General features: G+C 31.0%; 1 protein-coding gene across 1 annotated transcript; it reads left to right on the forward strand.

The window, feature by feature from the left end:
- The first annotated feature begins 11642 nt into the window (after positions 1-11642).
- LOC109798921 (DELLA protein 1) lies at positions 11643-13789 on the forward strand. The gene has a single exon (XM_020359360.3). The coding sequence runs from the start codon at positions 11769-11771 to the stop codon at positions 13458-13460; it is 1692 nt and encodes a 563-aa protein (XP_020214949.2). The 5' UTR covers positions 11643-11768; the 3' UTR covers positions 13461-13789.
- The last annotated feature ends 6550 nt before the right edge of the window (positions 13790-20339 follow it).

The raw sequence follows: 20339 nt of genomic DNA on the forward strand, positions 1-20339 counted from the left end.
AAAAAAAAAGTTGAAACTTGAAAGTTCTTATTGAGCGAACTTTTTATTATTATTATTATTGTTTACCATCACTCATGTACCTGTGGCTGTTTGGTTAATTTGAACATAAAATTCCAGATGGGCAACCCCTATAGCTTAGAGGGCGCAGCAGCAACAACTATGCCAAAAGCCTTGGGTCAATGCTTCATATTGCTAATTAAAAAAATGTTACACGTCCATTCCCAAACCATACATATGTGTTTAGCCCTTGGATTATTTTCAAAGTGATATATCTCATCGAATGCGGCAATGTGGGTTTATGCATTCAATAATTATTCTAAATTAATAATCCCAATAATGCAGAGAGTGATAATCAGTGGAGCTTAGATTAGGACATGTCATTAATTAATTCCTAATCACTTGGTAGAATGTATCTTGTTTTTTATAATTTGCTGCCGGCGCAAACTATTAAGCGACAGAAACCTAAGGCTTAGCAATTATGTTGAATAATTAAGTCATATCTTGATCTGATATAACCATATAATATGCACTTCATGCACTGAGATTGGTGTTTAATTATATATAATTCCTAAAAAATATTCCAAGTGTTGGTTTAACGTAAAGGTACATACAACACAGTATCAGCAGGATTTGGAACTTTATCAGCAACCAAAGGAATCTCGTGGAGTTGTATTTGAACGAGGAAAAATTGCACAGCTAGGATGAAATGACAAACACGGGAAAAAAAAAGAAAAAAAAAAGGAAGCACCACATGGTTGTGTGTTCAATTAATTATTTACATATATAGTTCTTATTATTCGACGTTGATTAATTCTTAAAGTATACCTTTTAGGTATTTTGATGAAGTAGTGAAAAATGGAAAATTAAGAATTTAAGATGATTATGACCCTTGACATGATGCACAGGTTATGTTCAACCAAATTATGAGAGGATAGTGACCATCTTACTATCTTAGGTAGAAAGTATTATTGGTGGCTATTATTGTATTATACTTCATTACGTACTTGATTATCATTGTTGTTTTTTTAATATTGAAGATTTCATTCATTAAATTAAATAGAATATAACTCCGGCGCGCTACCTCTGATTTGACCCTTGAACCGGCCAATTAATTGATTTTAAGATTAGGTCAAATTGTTTTTATATGTTCAATTGATTAATTTTTATAAATTTGAGGTGGTTAATTTTTAAAAAAATATTTCCTAAATAATAGTAAAACATTTTTCAAATTTAATAATTTTACAAGTAATGAATTTAAATATTTTTATTACAGTACTTTACACATTTTTTTATTTAAAATAAACGAAATATATACATGTCAATATTAACTTAAAAGAGCTATGGAGATTGAAAAACTTCCTCGTGAAAAAGATAAAGAAAAAGGACCGTATATCAATAGCACAAATTAAATATTCTAAAGTACCTTTTTCTGCTTGAGGCAACATATTTAGCTTGATTATGATTGAAAAATACAAGAAATGACTAGATTCCCATTTCACTGGATTTGATATGTCAACTTTCAAGAAAGTAAGAACAAATCGCCATCCATTTGAAAAGACTCGTGTATATATATATATATATATATATTGAAATATCTGAATCATTGTTTATCGATATATATGCTGGTATAATTATTTGATTTCTTCTTACATAAATCATATAATCACTTTCATATTGATGCTTTAAGTTACAACTTGCGTTCAACTTCAAAGACGGACAATATTTTGATGATCGGAAGTCGACATTGTTAGTGAATGGAGGTTGATTTTTAATTTCGTCTTCATGATTTGATTTGTTTAATTTAAAAATCTTATTATTTGCACTTTTTATCCTTTTTTTTTTAACAATATTTTTGTCTATGAATATACATAACAATAAAAAACTTCTATGCCAAAACAAGAAATCAATTATTATGATTTGCGGCATACTCATACAAAAAAGAAAGATTACATGTAGAAGGAAAAATTTGAGCTAACGTTTTTTGATTTGTTGAATAAAATAAAACCAACAAAATGTTATTCACACATACTTATTTTCATATCTATTACACTTCCCACACACTATCTATTCTTAAAATTTTGAGGTTTAATTTAATGTAATTTACTTCAATATTTAATGTTCATTGGAGACTAATGTTACTTTGAGATCATTCCGAAAATCATACTTTATGCATTTACATTTATAACTGATAAACAAATTACTGCTGAGAGATTAAAAAAGTAAATATTTGAAATAGTATGCTTCCTTAATGGAGTTATATATTAATTAGGATCAACAAAATGTTATATATTAAATGATAAATTATTTTGGTGATATCGTTTTTAAGAGTTTTTTTTTAATCAGGGTGTTTTAGGTGTTTTTTTATTAAGAGATTATTTTAGATATTCTCTTAATTTTTTTTATTTAATTTAATTTTATTCATCTTATTTATTTATAACTTAAATTTTAATATTTTTAAATAAATTAGTATTTTAATATGTGTAATGCACAAGTTAAATATTTATTATATATAATTAAAATTTATAATAAATTATATGTACAAATAAATATTATGTTTGAATATATAAATTATATACAAAATTTGTATAAACAAATTTTTAGATTTGTGGTATATAATTTATATTGTAGTCTAATATTATTTTTATTTATTGATAATTTATTTTAAAAATATTAAAATTTAATTCATAAATAATTATGATAAATAAAAATCGAATTAGATAAGAAGTTAAAAAAATATCTAAAAAATCTTCTTATTGAATAAAAATCTTTAAAAATATTCTCATGCAAGATAGAAGTTTGTATTTAATATATAGGAGTTGATTATCAAAAATTAAAAATAATCTTATGTTATAATATAAATTTTTATCATAAATTTAAATACAAATTGTATGTTTAAAATAAATAATTATATATAATTTGTATATTTAAATATTGTATTTATTTATATATAATTTATTGTAAATTCTAGTTATTACATATAATTAATATATAGCATTTGCATTACACTAGGAGTGTTCATGGGTCAGGTTAGGTTATGTTTGAGTAAAAATCCAATCCAAATCAATTAAATTTAATTGGTCCAGATTTCAAAAGTTTTGTTATCCTAATCCTAAACCAAACCAACTCAATGTTTGTAATGACCCGATAGGTCCATACACTTTACAATTCAACATTCTAAGCAGGAGAAAACATAAATATATTTTTCTAGGGTTAACATGCAAACAATATCTAAATATACATGTGTGTGTGTGCACGTGTGTGTATAAAATTCATCAATTGAAAACATAAAGTAAATCCTTCAATGAGACTATAACTACAAACTATACACACACACACACACACATATATATATATATATACATAAATAAAATAATCCAAATTGAAAACATAAATCTTAGGTTGTCAGTTAAACAACTACTCTACATCCAACAAGAAGAATGTCATCTTTTGCATGGCACTTAGATAGCCAATCTTCCAACCTAGTCCTGTCCTGCTTCTATATAAATATGATCATTGTAGCCCAACAACAAGAAATTGCAACGGTAAGCTTACATATGACAAAGCAACAACATAGAAATAACATATAACTATACTATCAACATCATCATATCAGCATTGTAAAGCAAAACACTATTTCAACATAAATATGACTCAATGCCCGACTTAGCAACACATAGATCATTTCCAGTACTTAGTTAAAAATTTTGGCCTCAAACTTTGTACCTTACTCGGTTGGTTACTTCATACACATCTGACTTGACCTTGTCCCCATACGGTTCTACATTGGTTGCTTATAATTAGTATGGCTCAACCTGGCCCCCATATTGTATCAACTAAGGACCTAAAGCAAACTTAACTTTCATTCCAACAGTCAATTATACTCAATAAGGATTTTTCAATAATTGGACTCGCAAATCATCACAACACCATATCTTCACTGTGGGATATTCATCTTTTAAAACAACACCTCTCCTCTAGCCCTAAGTCAATCAACGCGGTTCAACTACGAGCTTTAAGCATTTACAACACAGTTACTTCAATACTACACTTCATACAACTCTACTACAATTCAACTTCCATTCATAATTAACTTACAATTTTAAGCATCTTAAACATGATTATAAATTATCCAAAATCAATGCATAACAAACTAGAATCATATACCAACATAATCCATGGGAGCACTTCAATCTATTCAAGACATGTTCAACATTTAGTCAAGTAATATTCAAGTTTTCATTTGGTAACCTAGTGCGATCCCATTCTCCCAACATTCAACGTCATTGAGGTGAAGAGTCTCTATCTCACCCACACCCGACGCCACCTAAGATAAATTATAGGATTTATTTATAAAAGTTTTTAAATTTTATACCATAAAAATGATGAAGATTTAATATTTTCTTAATTTTTTTTTTCAAATATGGCAATATGAAATAAAAAGAGTTTATAGAACAGAAAAGGGATAAAAAAGGTTTTAAAACATTAAAGAAAAAAAAACAAAAATTTAGAAAGTAATTTATAAAAATATGTTATAAATTGTTAAAATTAATTTACGTATTAGATAAATTTAATTTAATCATAAATCTTATAAGTTAGTTAAATTCACTTATAAATTTACTAAATTATTTGGTAAATACATTGATATTGACGGACATTGATTGACACAAACAGTAAGAAGTTTTATTTTCTAATCAAAATATTTAATATTAAAATTTTAACTTTAAATATAAAATAAAATATATTAAAAAAATATTTGTATTGCATGCATTTATTATTTATTATTTTTGTTTTTTAGTGATAAATAATTTGTATCAATATATAATTTTTTTAAATAAAAAAAAGGTTTGTTATTGAGTGTTGGATAATTAATAATAAAATTTAAGAATGAAAAATGATAGAATGTCCAGAAATGACATTTTGAAATCCGTTACGAATAATCAAAATAATAATTTAAATTATAAAATATTAAATTAAATAACATTTTATAATAAATTTATTAAAAATATTAATATTTTAATATTTGAAGGATGATTGAGAAAAACGTTCGGAGCTTGTATGTTTAGTCTTTAAGAATTGAGCGTTGACTCTGTCGGCAATTCCTCTGGCGATTCATTAGTGTGGTAGTTTTGTGATGACCTAAAACTGAAGGTCCACTTCCCATCCCACAACACAAATAAACAGAAACAGGATACAATTAGCATTTACGGGTTTCTTCTGTTGTGGGGCTCCTCTTTTTATTTGTACAACAATATTAATTGTCTCCATAACCAAAAGGGATTTTTTAAGTGAATTGTTTACTCCAATCCTCTCTCTATGAAAATTTTGTTCAACATATACATACATCAATGAAGTGACTACAATAATATATAAGTAAAAAAAATTATCTCCTGTCTCAAGTTCTAGTGTTCTACAATTCATTTTCTTAAAAAATTTATACTATCAATAACACCATAAAAAAACACCTTCTCTGCATACAACATCTCAGAAACTTTCAATGCTCTGCATTTGAGAAACTAAAACGCAATTTTGTCACCTTTTTTTAGTGGGGGACAAGCTTTGAATATGATCATGCGTGATCGTTTTACCAACATGGAGGATAAGGATTTACCTATTTGTATTATTGATATTTATGCCATTCTTGTTTTGGTGGTGGGTGGGGGGCTTTTTGTAGCTGTAAGTTAGGGTCAATGTCTCTAATTTTATTTCCAGTGCAATTTCAATATTTATAAAAAGAATTAAAAGATTGATTACTAATATGAGAACACATTTATTTTCTTCACAAGTTATTATTCGTCTTAAATAACAAAACTCAAAACTTTAACCAGATCTGAGTAGAAAATTACGTGTGGTACATGTCTACAACAACTTTGTACATAGAAAAGCCACATAACTCGGTGAAAAAACGTAGATACGGGAACTCATCCTCATCACATCCTACCTGTTAAATTTTTACGAGGCAAGTGTTTATCTTTTTTGAATAAATAAATTAGTTTTAATACCATTGCATTGCACCGGATCAAGAGTTTATTGATAAGAATCATAAATATTAGTTGTGTGAATGATATATTTTAATTAAAACTCATAAGAGAATAAATGGAAATTACTGTTATAAATAATATAATGTTAAATTGGAAACCTCCACATTGTATGTAATATAGAACTGAAATAAATAAGTAAAAAGAGTACATTTATAATATAATTTTACTTATTTATTTTCATAAAGAAAAAATAATTTTTTTAATATAATTTTCTTAGAAATATATATAACTTGAGAGAGTCTAATTTAATAGTCACGTATATGATTGTCATTATTTTTATATACTATCAAGCAGTGACGGATCCAGAAAATTTAAGTAGTGGAGGCAATATTTAAATATATAAATTTGTCAAAATATAAAATAAAATTTTTATAAAGACAAATACATATCATAATTGTTCCTTACGAGTTTTCATAGTTTAAAAGTATTGAATGATTTGCTCATTTTCAATACTGTCAAAAATATCTCTCTCTATATAAGTAACTAAACAATCATTTAATCATTCATTTCTCATATGATTTCGCATCCGATTCTTGATGATATTCATAGCAGAAAAAGCTCTTTCAACTAATGCAGTTGTCACTAGTAGTATCAAGGCTAGCTTTAAAAGCAAATACACTAATGGATATACAACATATTTTCTTGTCTTCACAAGCTTTATAGAAAGATCACCAATCCCTTCTAACTTCATCTCTATTACTTGGATGATAATTTGAAATTTTTGACCTTAGACAAGGATCATCAGGAAGTCTTTCCAAATCACATTCTATAAATCTTTTTTTGGTTGATGGACCCAATTTGACTTCTTTTTCAACATGTATTCAAGGAGAAGATAGTTGTTCTGAAGATGATTTTCTTTTAAAATACCTTTTCATTACTATAACTAAAAGCAATATAATTTTAATTAATGTAATGTTCATAACATACAATATTTTTTCTAAACATAAAAATAGAATGAGTAAATAAAAATTAAAATATTGAATTTCTCATTGAAAATAAAAAATAATTCAAATAAAGTAATATAAAAATAATAACTTTAAATACACTAACCTCAAAGATCATTTTAAATATATAGTTTATCTGTTGAAACATGAAGGAGTAAAGATGAATGAAGAAGTTTGTTTGTTTTTATTTTTTATTTTTCAATTTCACTCCTTTACACTTTAAATTATGTTAGAGATAGAGGAAAATTTCAAAATATGAATAGAATTAAAAAAAGTAAAAAAAAGATAAAAAAAAAGATATAAAACATCCAAAAAGAAATTAATAACAACTTATGATTTTTTTTTACTTAAAATACATAAAATTAATGCATAACAACTTTTTTTTTTGAAAAATATAATTTATTGTTAATTTTTATAACATATTAAAATATATTATTTTAAATCTTTCTTCTCACACAAAAATAAGTGTAACAAGACTTAAATTCAGTTATAATTTTATAACTTTTTATTTTTTTATTTCTATTTTTAGATTTTAAATGAAAATAATATAATATTATATATATTAAAAAGGAAAAACGGAAAAGTTAGTGGGGGCAACTGCCCCCACACGGATACACATGGATCCGTCGTTGCTATTATCAACTATTAAATAAATAAATATCATTGAAATAAAATGAAGTCTTATTAGTTTTTAATATCTAGTTTTATTTTATTTAAATGGCCTAATTCTCTTTGCTAGAACCAAAAAAATTCAACACCAAATAAAAATTATACCGTTTTCTATAATGCAACAAAATATGTTGTTAAGTAATTATTAACTAAAGTAAACCTTTACTTTCAAATAAAAATCAACAATTTAAACCACTAATAACAATGAATGATCAATAATAAAATAAAATATTTGTATATTGAATTATAAATCTTTTAAAATATACATTTAACCGTTTCTATTAGTTTCTATGAATAATTAAGATTCTTATTTTCTAAATTTAGCTAACAATGCCCACAATGAAAGGTGACGAAGAATGGAAGGAAGTACGATAATATTTGTTGTAAGTAAAAATCTTATTAAGACGGAAGGAGAGAGTAAAAGCAACTTTAATGGAAGTTGTTTATCTCATGAAGCAACTCAAACCCCGGTCTCTTGTTATCTGAGGACTCTGACGTGGCAACATAAGTTGTTTGAAGAAGAGAAAGAGTTGTTTCCTCAAGTAACTGTTCCTTACCAAATTTTAAGCAGATTTTATTGAACATATTTGAGAACGTTTCGAAAATAATAATGATGAAAATTAATTTCGTATAATATTTATGTATTTACTATTACTTTATTTTATTTTTAATATCTATTTATTGTGTATTTTTCTTGTAATTTTTTTATTGTAGTGCAATTATCCTTTTTAATAAAAATTTAAATTTAGTTCATAAATAATTAAGAAAAAATTATAAAAGTTAAATTTTTTAAAATTTTTTATTATCAGAATAAATTTGTATTTGAGTTGCTTAATACTAATATAACATACTAAAAATCATTTTTTCATTTTTCAATACATCAAGTAATTCAAATGAGTTGCTTTTATTAAAAATGTCCTAAACTTATTAAACAAAATTTTGACTTTATAAACCAAATTATGTACACACTATAATTGATATGAGTGCCGTGGGTCATTAAACCTTGTAGCCAGTTAGTACAACCGTTTTTTAATCATAGCACGATCCCAACTGTCTTATGTACATTTTATTGACCCTAGTTTTGAAATTGGATAGGATAAGTTTGTTAGTTCTTAAGGCTTAGGTTAATTGGGGAAAAAAACTATGATCTATATTAATTGGAAGAGATGGTTTAAAAATGTAAAAAAGAAAAAAAAAAAAAAGAGAGATAGTGAAAGTGATAGAGAGGGGAAGCAGGGTGAGTGAGGGAGTGAGGGTGGTGCAGAATGAGGGACCACGGGGACAAGAGAATCTGTGAAACGTGGCAGAATCACATGGCTATGGCCCTCTCCCCTTTCATATATCACTGACCACAACACCTGTCAGTGCCGCTTCTCCCTCCTTTCTCTTCCCAATTATCACTATAATAGTAAAACAAACATTTCTTTTCTTATTCTTATAGTAATAAAGTTAAACCACACTATTAACAGCTGTATCAATCAATTTCAGCTACTTAAATCAACCTTTCTATATATTCACAACAAAAAAAGGGAAAAAGTGAAGCCCCGTTCGTGTTCGTGTTTCTCACCCTTTTTTCACAGTTTTTCAAACCCTGTTTTCTCTTATTCAAACTTTTTTTCTTGTCCGTGTATTTATAAAAATTAATTTAAAAAGTTTCACGGCTTCAAAGTTTATTTATTTATTGTAATTTATTAAAGCATAATATATATTTTTAAAAATATTATATGATTGAAGGGTTGTTGTGTCTAGATATAAACTTGAAAAAAAAAGAAAGATAATATCGGTGTTACAATGAACGTGCCTTGCTGGCATCCCGTTTCTCTCGGAAGAGGGGGAGAGAGAATATAATAGAGTAATAGTAGTAATGTTTTGTTTTTGGAGGGTGGGTCCCGCGTCGGATGGTCCTAAAATCGATGTTGACGTCTGAATCCCCGTCCTCGTTGATCTTCTCTCAGCACAGACCCCTCTTTCAGTGGGCCCTCGATGCAACTCATCTCTTCCTTCCACTCACCATCCCATGTAACGCGTGGAGTTACACACACCACCACAGCCCTCCACGTGGCGGTTTCCAGTGTTTCAGTTTCTGTTGTTTCGCGTGCAGGTGTGGCGCGTCGAGACCAAAGTTGACCTGTCCCCTTGATCTCTCCTTCATGTGCGTCGCGAGAAGTTATTCCCCACTCCAACCTACGGAAGCCGACCACACATACTTGCCATAGGCCACCCCCCATGCAAACACCACCCTCACGCCTCGCTTCACTTTTCCTTTTTTTTTTATTCTTATCCTTTATTTATTTATTTAAATCTGACAGTGGAGTCTTGAACAATGACTGCTTGCATTATTTCATCCCATAATCAACATATATGCAACCTTTTCAAAATTACAATTACAGATCGTCAAAATCTCTATACATTTTCTTTTTTACTTTTTTAAATAAAAAATTAGCAGCAGAAACTATGACAAAAGGAAGAAATGGCTTTTAAAAAGTAAAGAAAGTATGATACTAAAATAGCAAGCCTACGTGAAGAGAAAAGAAAAGCCGTATTTTAGGATGAATGAATAAATGCTAAAGTTGCAATAATGTCATTTCATTTATTAGAGTTGCGTTTTTTTTACACTAAAACAAATCCTCCGGCTTTGTTAACATTATTGTGCAAATGAATTATGATGAGATATACAAGTACAAGTTTTTGCGCATATAGTCTATTTCATATATATCAAATATAACTAATAATAATTTTCTTAACAGGTTAAAATTTCTTACTTTTTTTTTATAAAAAAATTATATTCTATTATCCATGCAATCGAGATCCTCCAGATCACATCGAAGGGTGGAGCATAAATACGGTTATCCACTCGACTTGATATAAGATACTTTGACAAGGATTATTATTCTTCTGTTGGAAAAAATCCGATGAAATTGATGTATTTTTTTTATATATTTTAAATTTAAATTTAATTTAAAATATTTATTTTATTAATTATAAGTTTTAAAATCTAATCGATAATAATTTTATGAGATATAATAATTTAATTGTTGTAATTTTAATGCATTACAGTGAACATTGTTCTTTACTCTCTTTTTGAATGTTCTATTTTTTTTGTTGTTAATTTGCTGGTTCTGCATATTGTATGTTCTGCATGTTCTATCACATTAAAATATAATATTAATGAATTTTTTAAATTTATAATTAATAAAATAACTAGTTTTGTATGTTGTAATATTTGTAGATAAGTTATTTAATATAATGTATTGCATGTTTTAAAAATTTAGATTAGTTCATAAAAGGTGCATAGACAACAAAAAAATATGTAAAATAGATATATATTTTAAATTTAGTACTACAACTCCCTTTTAAGTCTTTAGAGTAGTCCTGTCCTAATGGGATAGTGGTGTGAAGCACATGAAGGAATATATGCAATAGCACAGCACAGAAAGCGTGTGTAGGCGAAAAAAAGTTAATAAGAAATATGACATATATGTAATGTAGCGAAAGATAATGAGTAAGGCGAGACCTTAAGCGGAATTAAATTTCGAAGTCAAATATAAATGATGGAGAATTTGTACTAAACAGCGACATGGACATGGAGTGTAGTAATGGCGTCGACAGTAGGGGTTGTTTGTTCGAAATGGGTAATAGGAAGAGTTGATTTGATGAGTTAATTCCATGGGGTGAATGATTAGTAGTATTAATCTAGTATTACTAAGAATGTAGTAAGGTGAAAGAGGCGCGTGGGGGTGGTGTGGGAAGGTGGAGCCCAGGATGATTCTCGGTCCCCAAGACGCTCAATCGATGAAGTGTACGGCCACCTGATTTTCTAGTGTATGCACGAGCTGTACACTATCATGGGCATCTTTCTTGGCATTGCGGTGCTGCCACGGCTCTTTTTACCGCACACCCTACCACTCCAAGTAAATTAATTAATTATATAAAAAGACTTTTTTTATTTATTTATTTTCTTCAAAAAATAAAATAAAAGAATTCCTTCCATTATTATGGCATCCCTTGCTCTGCTCCTTATCTTTTTTCAATTTCCACCCTTCTCTCTCTCTCTTGACTCTCTATGCTCCCAATTCAAGCGAATTTCATTGGTGAGGTGCTGAATTAGTGATTAGTGATGAAGAGGGATCACGAAGACAGGGGTGGGGTGAGTTCGTCAATGTCGAACTCGAGCGGGAAGGCGAAGATGTGGGAGGAGGAGCAGCAACAGGGGGGGAATGACGAGTTGCTGGCGGCGTTGGGGTACAAGGTGCGTTCCTCGGACATGGCTGACGTGGCGCAGAAGCTGGAGCAGTTGGAGATGGTGATGGGGAGTGCTCAGGAAGAGGGAATTTCTCACCTGGCTTCCGACACCGTTCACTACGACCCCACCGATCTCTATTCCTGGGTCCAAACCATGCTCACCGAACTCAACCCTCCCCCTAACAACCTCGACCACCTCTTAATCCAAGACCCCATCCTCACCCCCTCACGCGTTTTCAATGACGACTCCGAGTACGACCTCAGAGCCATTCCCGGCATCGCCGCATACCCTCCTCAAAACACCAACAACAACATCGAAGAAATCGAGGCCAACAACCACAACAATAACAACAACAAGCGACTGAAACCTTCTCCAATTGAATCCACAGATTCAGTCTCGGAGCCGACGCGGCCGGTGGTGCTGGTTGACTCGCAGGAAACCGGCGTGCGTCTTGTCCACACACTGATGGCATGCGCGGAGGCCGTTCAGCAGGAGAATCTGAAGCTGGCGGAGGCGCTGGTGAAGCACGTGGGGATACTGGCGGCGTCTCAAGCCGGAGCCATGAGGAAAGTGGCTTTCTACTTCGCTCAGGCCCTAGCCCATCGAATCTACGGCGCCTTCCCGGAGGAGCCTCTCGACTCTTCCTTCTCGGATCTTCTCCACATGCACTTCTACGAGTCCTGCCCCTATCTCAAATTCGCGCACTTCACCGCCAACCAGGCCATTCTGGAAGCCTTCGCCACCGCAGGGAGAGTCCACGTCATCGACTTCGGCCTTAAGCAAGGGATGCAGTGGCCCGCCCTCATGCAGGCACTCGCATTGCGGCCCGGCGGCCCCCCCACCTTCCGCTTGACAGGAATCGGCCCGCCCCAGCCCGATAACACCGACGCGCTGCAGCAGGTGGGCTTGAAGCTGGCCCAGCTCGCCGAGACAATCGGCGTGCGATTCGAGTTCCGCGGATTCGTTTGCAACAGCCTCGCCGATCTCGACCCGAACATGCTCGAGATCCGACCCGGGGAAGCCGTCGCAGTCAATTCCGTCTTTGAACTCCACCGCATGCTGGCCCGACCCGGATCCGTGGAGAAAGTCCTGGACACTGTTAAGAAAATCAAGCCCAAAATCATCACCGTAGTGGAACAAGAAGCCAACCACAACGGGCCGGTTTTTCTCGACCGGTTCACGGAGGCTTTACATTATTACTCGAGTTTATTCGACTCGCTGGAGGGTTCCTCCTCCTCGACCGGGTTGGGCTCACCGAGTCAGGACCACTTAATGTCGGAGGTCTACCTCGGGAGACAGATATGCAACGTGGTGGCTTACGAGGGCGTGGACCGGGTGGAGCGCCACGAGACTCTTACCCAGTGGAGAGGGAGATTGGGCTCGGGCGGGTTCGACCCGGTCCATCTCGGTTCCAACGCGTTCAAGCAAGCGAGTACGCTGCTGGCTCTATTCGCGGGCGGTGATGGGTACAGGGTGGAGGAAAATAACGGCTGCCTCTTGCTAGGGTGGCATACTAGGCCACTCATCGCCACCTCCGCGTGGAAGCTTCCCTCGAGCGAGTCCTAGTGGGTTCACTCAGTGGGTCCCCCGAGTTAATTGGACTGTACACTGTAGACTAATTGGATCGTGGGAGTGGGAATGGAATGGTAAATGGGTAAATGGGTAAAGTGGTAAAAAATGATGCTTGATTGAACTTGTTGGAGTGGAGTGAGTAAGAGTGAGCCAGCGTGGCAGGAGGTATAAATAAAGTGAGAGGGGGAAAAATAGAAGAAAAAAAAAAAAGAAGACTGTAATTTGTAATTGTACTCCTCGTAATTACTTTTCTCTCTTTAGTGTTTTTCTTTCTCTAAATTATTATTATTATTATTATATTATATAATTTGTTTAATTTTTAATTTGGATGTCTATTAATCTTGATGCGTGTGAGACGAGACTAGATTAACTTGAATTAACTCGTTTACCGTGTGTCGTGATGTTGTTGGTTCAATGGTTCTGGCCAGAGAGAGGGTGGTCCAGGCGAGGAAATTGATTGTGTAGCTTTTCTTGTCTGGGTTTTTAATAAATTGAATGAGGTGTTGTAATTCTAGTCGTGTCAAGCTTTTAATAAATTGTTTCTTTTTGGTGAATGGGAGCTTGCGTTTCGGTGGTTCTCTGATTTTATCTGTTCCACTTTGGTCGATAGTTACTACGAGTGTGATCATTTCTGGGTGGTGTGGGGGAGATGAACACGTTTTGATTTGGGAAATGAAAGTGATTGGATGATTCTTTGGCTCTTTATTTTCTATGAACGAGAATTTTTGTTTCGCGTTCATTTTAATTTTCCTTTTAGAGACATGATAAGACGGTATGGTGTATATATATATATATATATATATATATATATATGATGATCAAAGATATTCAGAAAGTTCTCTACCAACAAGAAATGGAGAAATGAATTTCCATCTAATGTACCTAAAGGATTTTATCAAAGTAAATTTGCACGCCACTTAGGTGAAGTCAAGTGATTATTGTGATCAAATGCTTTGATTAAAAGTAACATATATAAGCTTTACTTTTAATTTCCATTCTCAGCACATGAAATTCACATTTCCAAGCATAAAAATATTCTTATTGACGCCATAAAGATAGGCTGATCGTATTCTTCTTTCGAATATTTTACCTAAGAATTCGCCATATAGCACTAAACATGTCTTTTATTTTATTTTATTTCTTGGTGGAGGGTGTTTACATGTGGAAAGAGGCATGAACATATATTTTATTTTTCTTAGAAAAACTACTTAGAAACTAAGCGAAGGAGAAAACAGACTTGAGTATCCTCAAAGAGAAAGAAAAGAAGTGCAGCCACTAGAGGGCCCTCATGTTTCATGCGTATATATGTATTCAAATAGGGCTTTTGTATTCAAATAAGGTTCTTTTTAGTGCGTATTTGGAAAGTAGTTTGTAAGGTGGATATGCATTTTCTCTTCACGTTTGATAGAAGCCAAATGTGAATATATATATATATATATATATATTCAATTTGACATATATATTTTTTTTAATATGTGTTTGATGAGTTTTCAAACACACACTTAACTTTTATACTACATGTTTTGATATGTCTAAAAAGTTTCTCATCGCTTAAGAGTCGATGTTAATGATAATTTATAAACACCCTCCATCCTTAATCCACTTAGGTGCTTTTTCAAGTATAAAATTGTGACTGCTCAACAAATGCTTAAGCAGACAATACCTCAGATGCGATAACCTTAATTGTGACATAATGGACTTACAGTCAGAACATTGGCGCTAGAAGGAGGAGGCACCTTTTCAAGGACAAAATTATGTTCCAACAAGCGTCTAAGCGGACAAAACCTCAGATGCGGTGATCCTAATGATGACAACGAACTTACGATCGGAACACTATAGTTTAATAATCAAGGTTGAGTTTTTTTTTTGTTCGTCCCAGGAGTATCCACCGCCGGTAGCAATGACTAATCTCTTATTGGTGAAATGAGACCATATCATGTGTAATCATGCCTCTGGAATCACTAAAAAAAGTTTCAAATTTTTTTGAGCATGTTAGTATTTTAAATGGGTGTATTTATTTATTTTTCTAAATCTACCTTGGTGTTATTTTTATTCAATTAAACTACTTAAGTATGATATTAGTGAAATTTGGTGCAATAGAAATCTTCTACATATCATTGATGATGTCTCTGGATTTTCTTATGAATTTACAAACTTTAAAAGTATTTATTTTTGATTTTTTTTTGGCATTTCATAAATTTATTCTGTTAAGTTTTTATTGGATAAAAAATAGTTTATGTGTGAGATAAACGTTGAGAAATATATATGATGCATGCAGTCATATGAGGAGTATCCTAGATTTTTCTTAGAATATTATAAATTGATTGGATATTAACTTATGAATTTATGGTGTAAACTCTATTTTTTTACTAATGGTGATAAATAATTATAAGAATTGTATTTATAGTTCCTCATAAATCGTGAGAAAATTATATGTCTACATAAAGATGTTGGATACGACCTCTATGAAATATCTCAAAATTCAAAAAAGGTTTACTATTTAAAAAAAAATATATCAATCCCTATTTTATATAAACATTTCAATAAAGATATTTAATTCAAAGATAATACTTAAGAGTTGAATTTTGAGTATCTAAATTTATATGATGTAATATATGTTGTTTGAAGTATATCGAAAAGTATTATGTGTTTTAAAGTTGATTTAGTATGTCTAATAATTTTTATGCATGTAATTCGGTATATGTAAAATTATGAAATTTGATTGGATTAATTTTCTTTGGAGCATTATTCCATTATTTGCAACAAATGATTAATTTATTTTACCTTAGAGGGAGATTTACGGATATTATTATGAATCATTCAATTTTTGTGTTTTAGTTCATTTAATTAGCAAGTTTGAAACTTGATTTATTGTTAATTGAATTGGAGTTTTAGAAAATATGGGATATTGTTGTGCACCTATGATATTGGGGAACATGTGAATTGTAATAAGTGATTGAAAAGTCTAAGTGAAACTTAGATGTGATAGAAATTGTGAAATGTGAATCCATGTGATATATGAAAGTGATTGTGTAAATAAGTCTAAGTATAACTTAGTAGGGATGTGACTTTGAAATGTGTAAATGTAAATGCAAATTATGTGACCATGCATAGAGTTTTTATGGAATACATCATATGCATAACATGTTTTGTGATGGATACGATATGAAATACGTGTTAAGAAATACTCCCTTGTGTAAAAACTTGGGGGTCACTCATTGAGAATAGTTAGGCTTAGAAAATCCCAGTTTCGCCCATTGTGTGCATGAGGTGGAATTTATGCGACACAACTATGTATGTTGACAGGATCCTAGTTGTATATCCTCCTAGTGTAAAATGCTATGATGGGTTGACCCCGCATAAACTTCTAGGCTACTCGGCCTTCAATTAGGGATAAATGTGTTTTACTAGCATCACATACATAGATAAGAGAGTCTTATCCTTGCATGAATGTAACATACCTTTTATCTTGAACTATGAATTTAATGTATGATGACATGAGATGTGAATGAATGTGAATAAGTAGTTATTGCTTCAACTTCTATATTATTGTGAATAAAACATTGCTATTAATTATATGTATGATGATGATATCTTTATAATTCGTATGTGTGTGGCTACTTGACATTTTTCTTACATCGGTAGCAGGAGTGAGATATGTTCTCACTCCTTTGTTTCCTTTGTGTCTTATTTTTTGTTTTTTTATGTAGGAGATTTCAAATTTTGAAGGAGTTTAAGTTGTGGATGAGAATACTCTAATAGGATGTGACATTGAGGTTTAGTTAAGATTATTTTCCTATAATTATTGCATTACTTTCTTTCTTTTGAAAATGTTTATGTAATTATTGAATTTCCTTGTAATGGTTTAGTATAGTTTTAGTCTTTGAATTTTGAAATTTGAATCAGATACCTTTTACTCTCAAGTTTTCTTCTTTTAAATGAAGTATGTTCCAATTTATGATTATGTTATTTTGAAATTATGCATGAGGGGTAAAAAATGTCACTTTGGGTAAAAGGTGTAACATTTAGTGGTATCAAAGGTAGATTGATTCAAAGTTTCAAATTGCATTTGTGTGTTATGTGTAATGACTGTGTTTTCGTGTGTACTTTTATTTGTGTCGATGGTGTATTGTGTGCCATAATTGTGATTCTCTGTGTACTTTCATATAAGTTACGTGTTGTGGTATAGTTGCTTTCTTTGGTTATCTTGTTTGCTTGTTTGTTTGATACTTCTTACTTACGCAAGAAATAGTGATTGAGTAGTATTGCTCGTGTTGCGAGCATTGGTGCGAGTAATGGTGGAGGACGCTTTATGCTAATCAACTATGAATTGCCAAAAATTATTTTGTTCATGTGACGTTGAGTCTTTTAACTGTATTTTTTTATTTTGTGCGACTTATCCCTTTGTGGTATCTATTTGTTTGTCAAAAATAATTACCATTGATGCACAACACATGCATACATATCATATTAATAACTCACAATTGACAACACATGTATACATATCACATTAATAACAATTACCATATTTAATCATAAGAAAATTATTATTTTTTCTTTTATCTTTCCCCTTAAAAATATCTTAGATGAGATCTATTTTAGAAATTATTCATTTAGGAATTATTTAATTAAATTGAACAAAAGTGTAAAACTTATAATTAATAAAGATAAATTGGATTTCAATACAATTCAAAGATGGAAGTATATATATATATATATATATATATATATATATATATATATATATATATATAATTTAGCCTTCTCTTTTGTTTATGTGAGACGCAAGTGCATGATATAACAAAAGTATTTAACTAAATGTGCCAGAAAAAACCATTTGTTTCAATCAATAGAATTGACTATCGTACCAAAACATTCAATGATGATTCTACCTTGAAAATACCCCACCGCTAAGTCTTTTTATCATCTTCCTTTTGATTTCTAACTTTTATACCTTATCCCCCCAAAATCACAGAATATTTCGGTCTTATATACTTATGCATGTAACCCTCAAGAAAAGGTCATTGTACGTTACCATTTAAGCAAGTTTCTTGTAACAAAAATTAGACGGTTAAAGAATCACAATCTATTTCTCCTATTTGACCAAGTCTTTACTTTACAATGAACAAAAATTTAAAAATTACTAAAATATACAAAAACAACATTTGTCAGTCATTAAATGTGAGTTTTTATAACTTTTGTAAAAACTTGATCTAATGTGGCACCCCTTGATCTTAATTGCTTCACTATATATTAAAGGTCTATTTTATAATGACTCATCATGATTATTATACATACGGATCTCAATTACTAGCAATAGAACTATCTCATAATACTCATAATATCTAGATATGCATGCTAAACCCTAAACCCTAAACCTTAAACCCTAAAAACTTGATCTAATGTGGCACCCCTTGATCTTAATTGCTTCACTATTTATTAAAGGTCTATTTTATAATGACTCATCATGATTATTATACATACGGATCTCAATTACTAGCAATAGAACTATCTCATAATACTCATAATACCTAGATATGCATGCTATAACATGTATATAAATACAAGCAACTAAATAACTCTACAATTATATGCAATATATGTACAATTATCCAATATAAACACAATATAAAATCCTAAGTGTTGGTTAAACTCAACTATATAGACCCTACAAAGGCAGTCGTTGACTACATCACCAACAAAATGATCCACAACAACTCCACAAGCACAAGTTTAGCTAACCTTACTTTGTTCCCATGAAAATATAATTATTGTAGTCCAAACCACATAGAAAATATGCAAGAGTAAGCTAAATTCCAAAAGAATACAAGTATAGAGAAAGAATATCTATACTACCATTATCAATCAACATGCTTTAATGCCTACAACATTCTTAGTATCAACGTCTCAACATACATATTTTATATACATTACCCTAAGTCAATGCATATAGAGATCAAAACACATTGATCATGTATAGCATACTAATGCTTAATACCTCAACCAAGAATAACATACCAATGTGGAACATCTAACTTAAGTACAACATACAAATTCTTAATGATTCAACCATATAATCATCATTTTATATGCATTATCCCAAGTCAATGCCTATAAAGGTCAAATCATACCAATCAAATATAATATACCAATGCACAATAATTTATTCAATAATAGCATATCAATGCTTAACATTTAACTCAAGTACAACATATTAATGCTTAGCAATTCAACCATACAAGAATAATATCCCAATCATACACAATATATCAATGTTCATAACCAATTTCAACTATACAAGTATGACATACAAACGCTTATCATCATCATCATCATACATCATACAACATGTAATAGACACAAGTTTTCTACTCATGTTCACCAAATTCACCCATCATACAACATGTATCAACATATAACTTATCAAAATCAACTATCACATAATGACAACTTTTCACATAAAATATCACAAAGAGTTATACTATTCTTATCAGATTCATCCTTATCTCATATGAAAGATAATAAGATTATCTACAACTCTTATGAATACCTCATGTTCTAATTTCATCATCTACTATACTGAAAATTATAAAAAGCGCAACATTTTTTTTACTAATGTTGACATATTGACATTTTCTCACAAAAAAGGTCATAATTTGAGTTTTAGGCCTTTTTTTAAGGTGATTTTAAAGTCATTGAAAATCTAACATCCAAGGTTAAAACTTTCATGAAGACCTTAATAACTAATTTGATTCATATAGGGTCTCCCAAGTCAATCATGATCACGACAATTTCATCACGCCCGTGAAAGGCTCTATAATTATGCCACTACATATGATTTTTGACTTCACACTACAATGGTCATGACCATGA

This window comes from Cajanus cajan, chromosome 3 (genome assembly GCF_000230855.2).
Source record: "Cajanus cajan strain Asha chromosome 3, NIPB_CcT2T_4, whole genome shotgun sequence".
Taxonomy (NCBI): Eukaryota; Viridiplantae; Streptophyta; class Magnoliopsida; order Fabales; family Fabaceae; genus Cajanus; species Cajanus cajan.

What these genes read in the sequence shown, in the direction of transcription:
- LOC109798921 (XM_020359360.3), top strand. Translation starts at nt 11,769, where the DNA reads ATGAAGAGGGATCACGAAGACAGGGGTGGGGTGAGTTCGTCAATGTCG.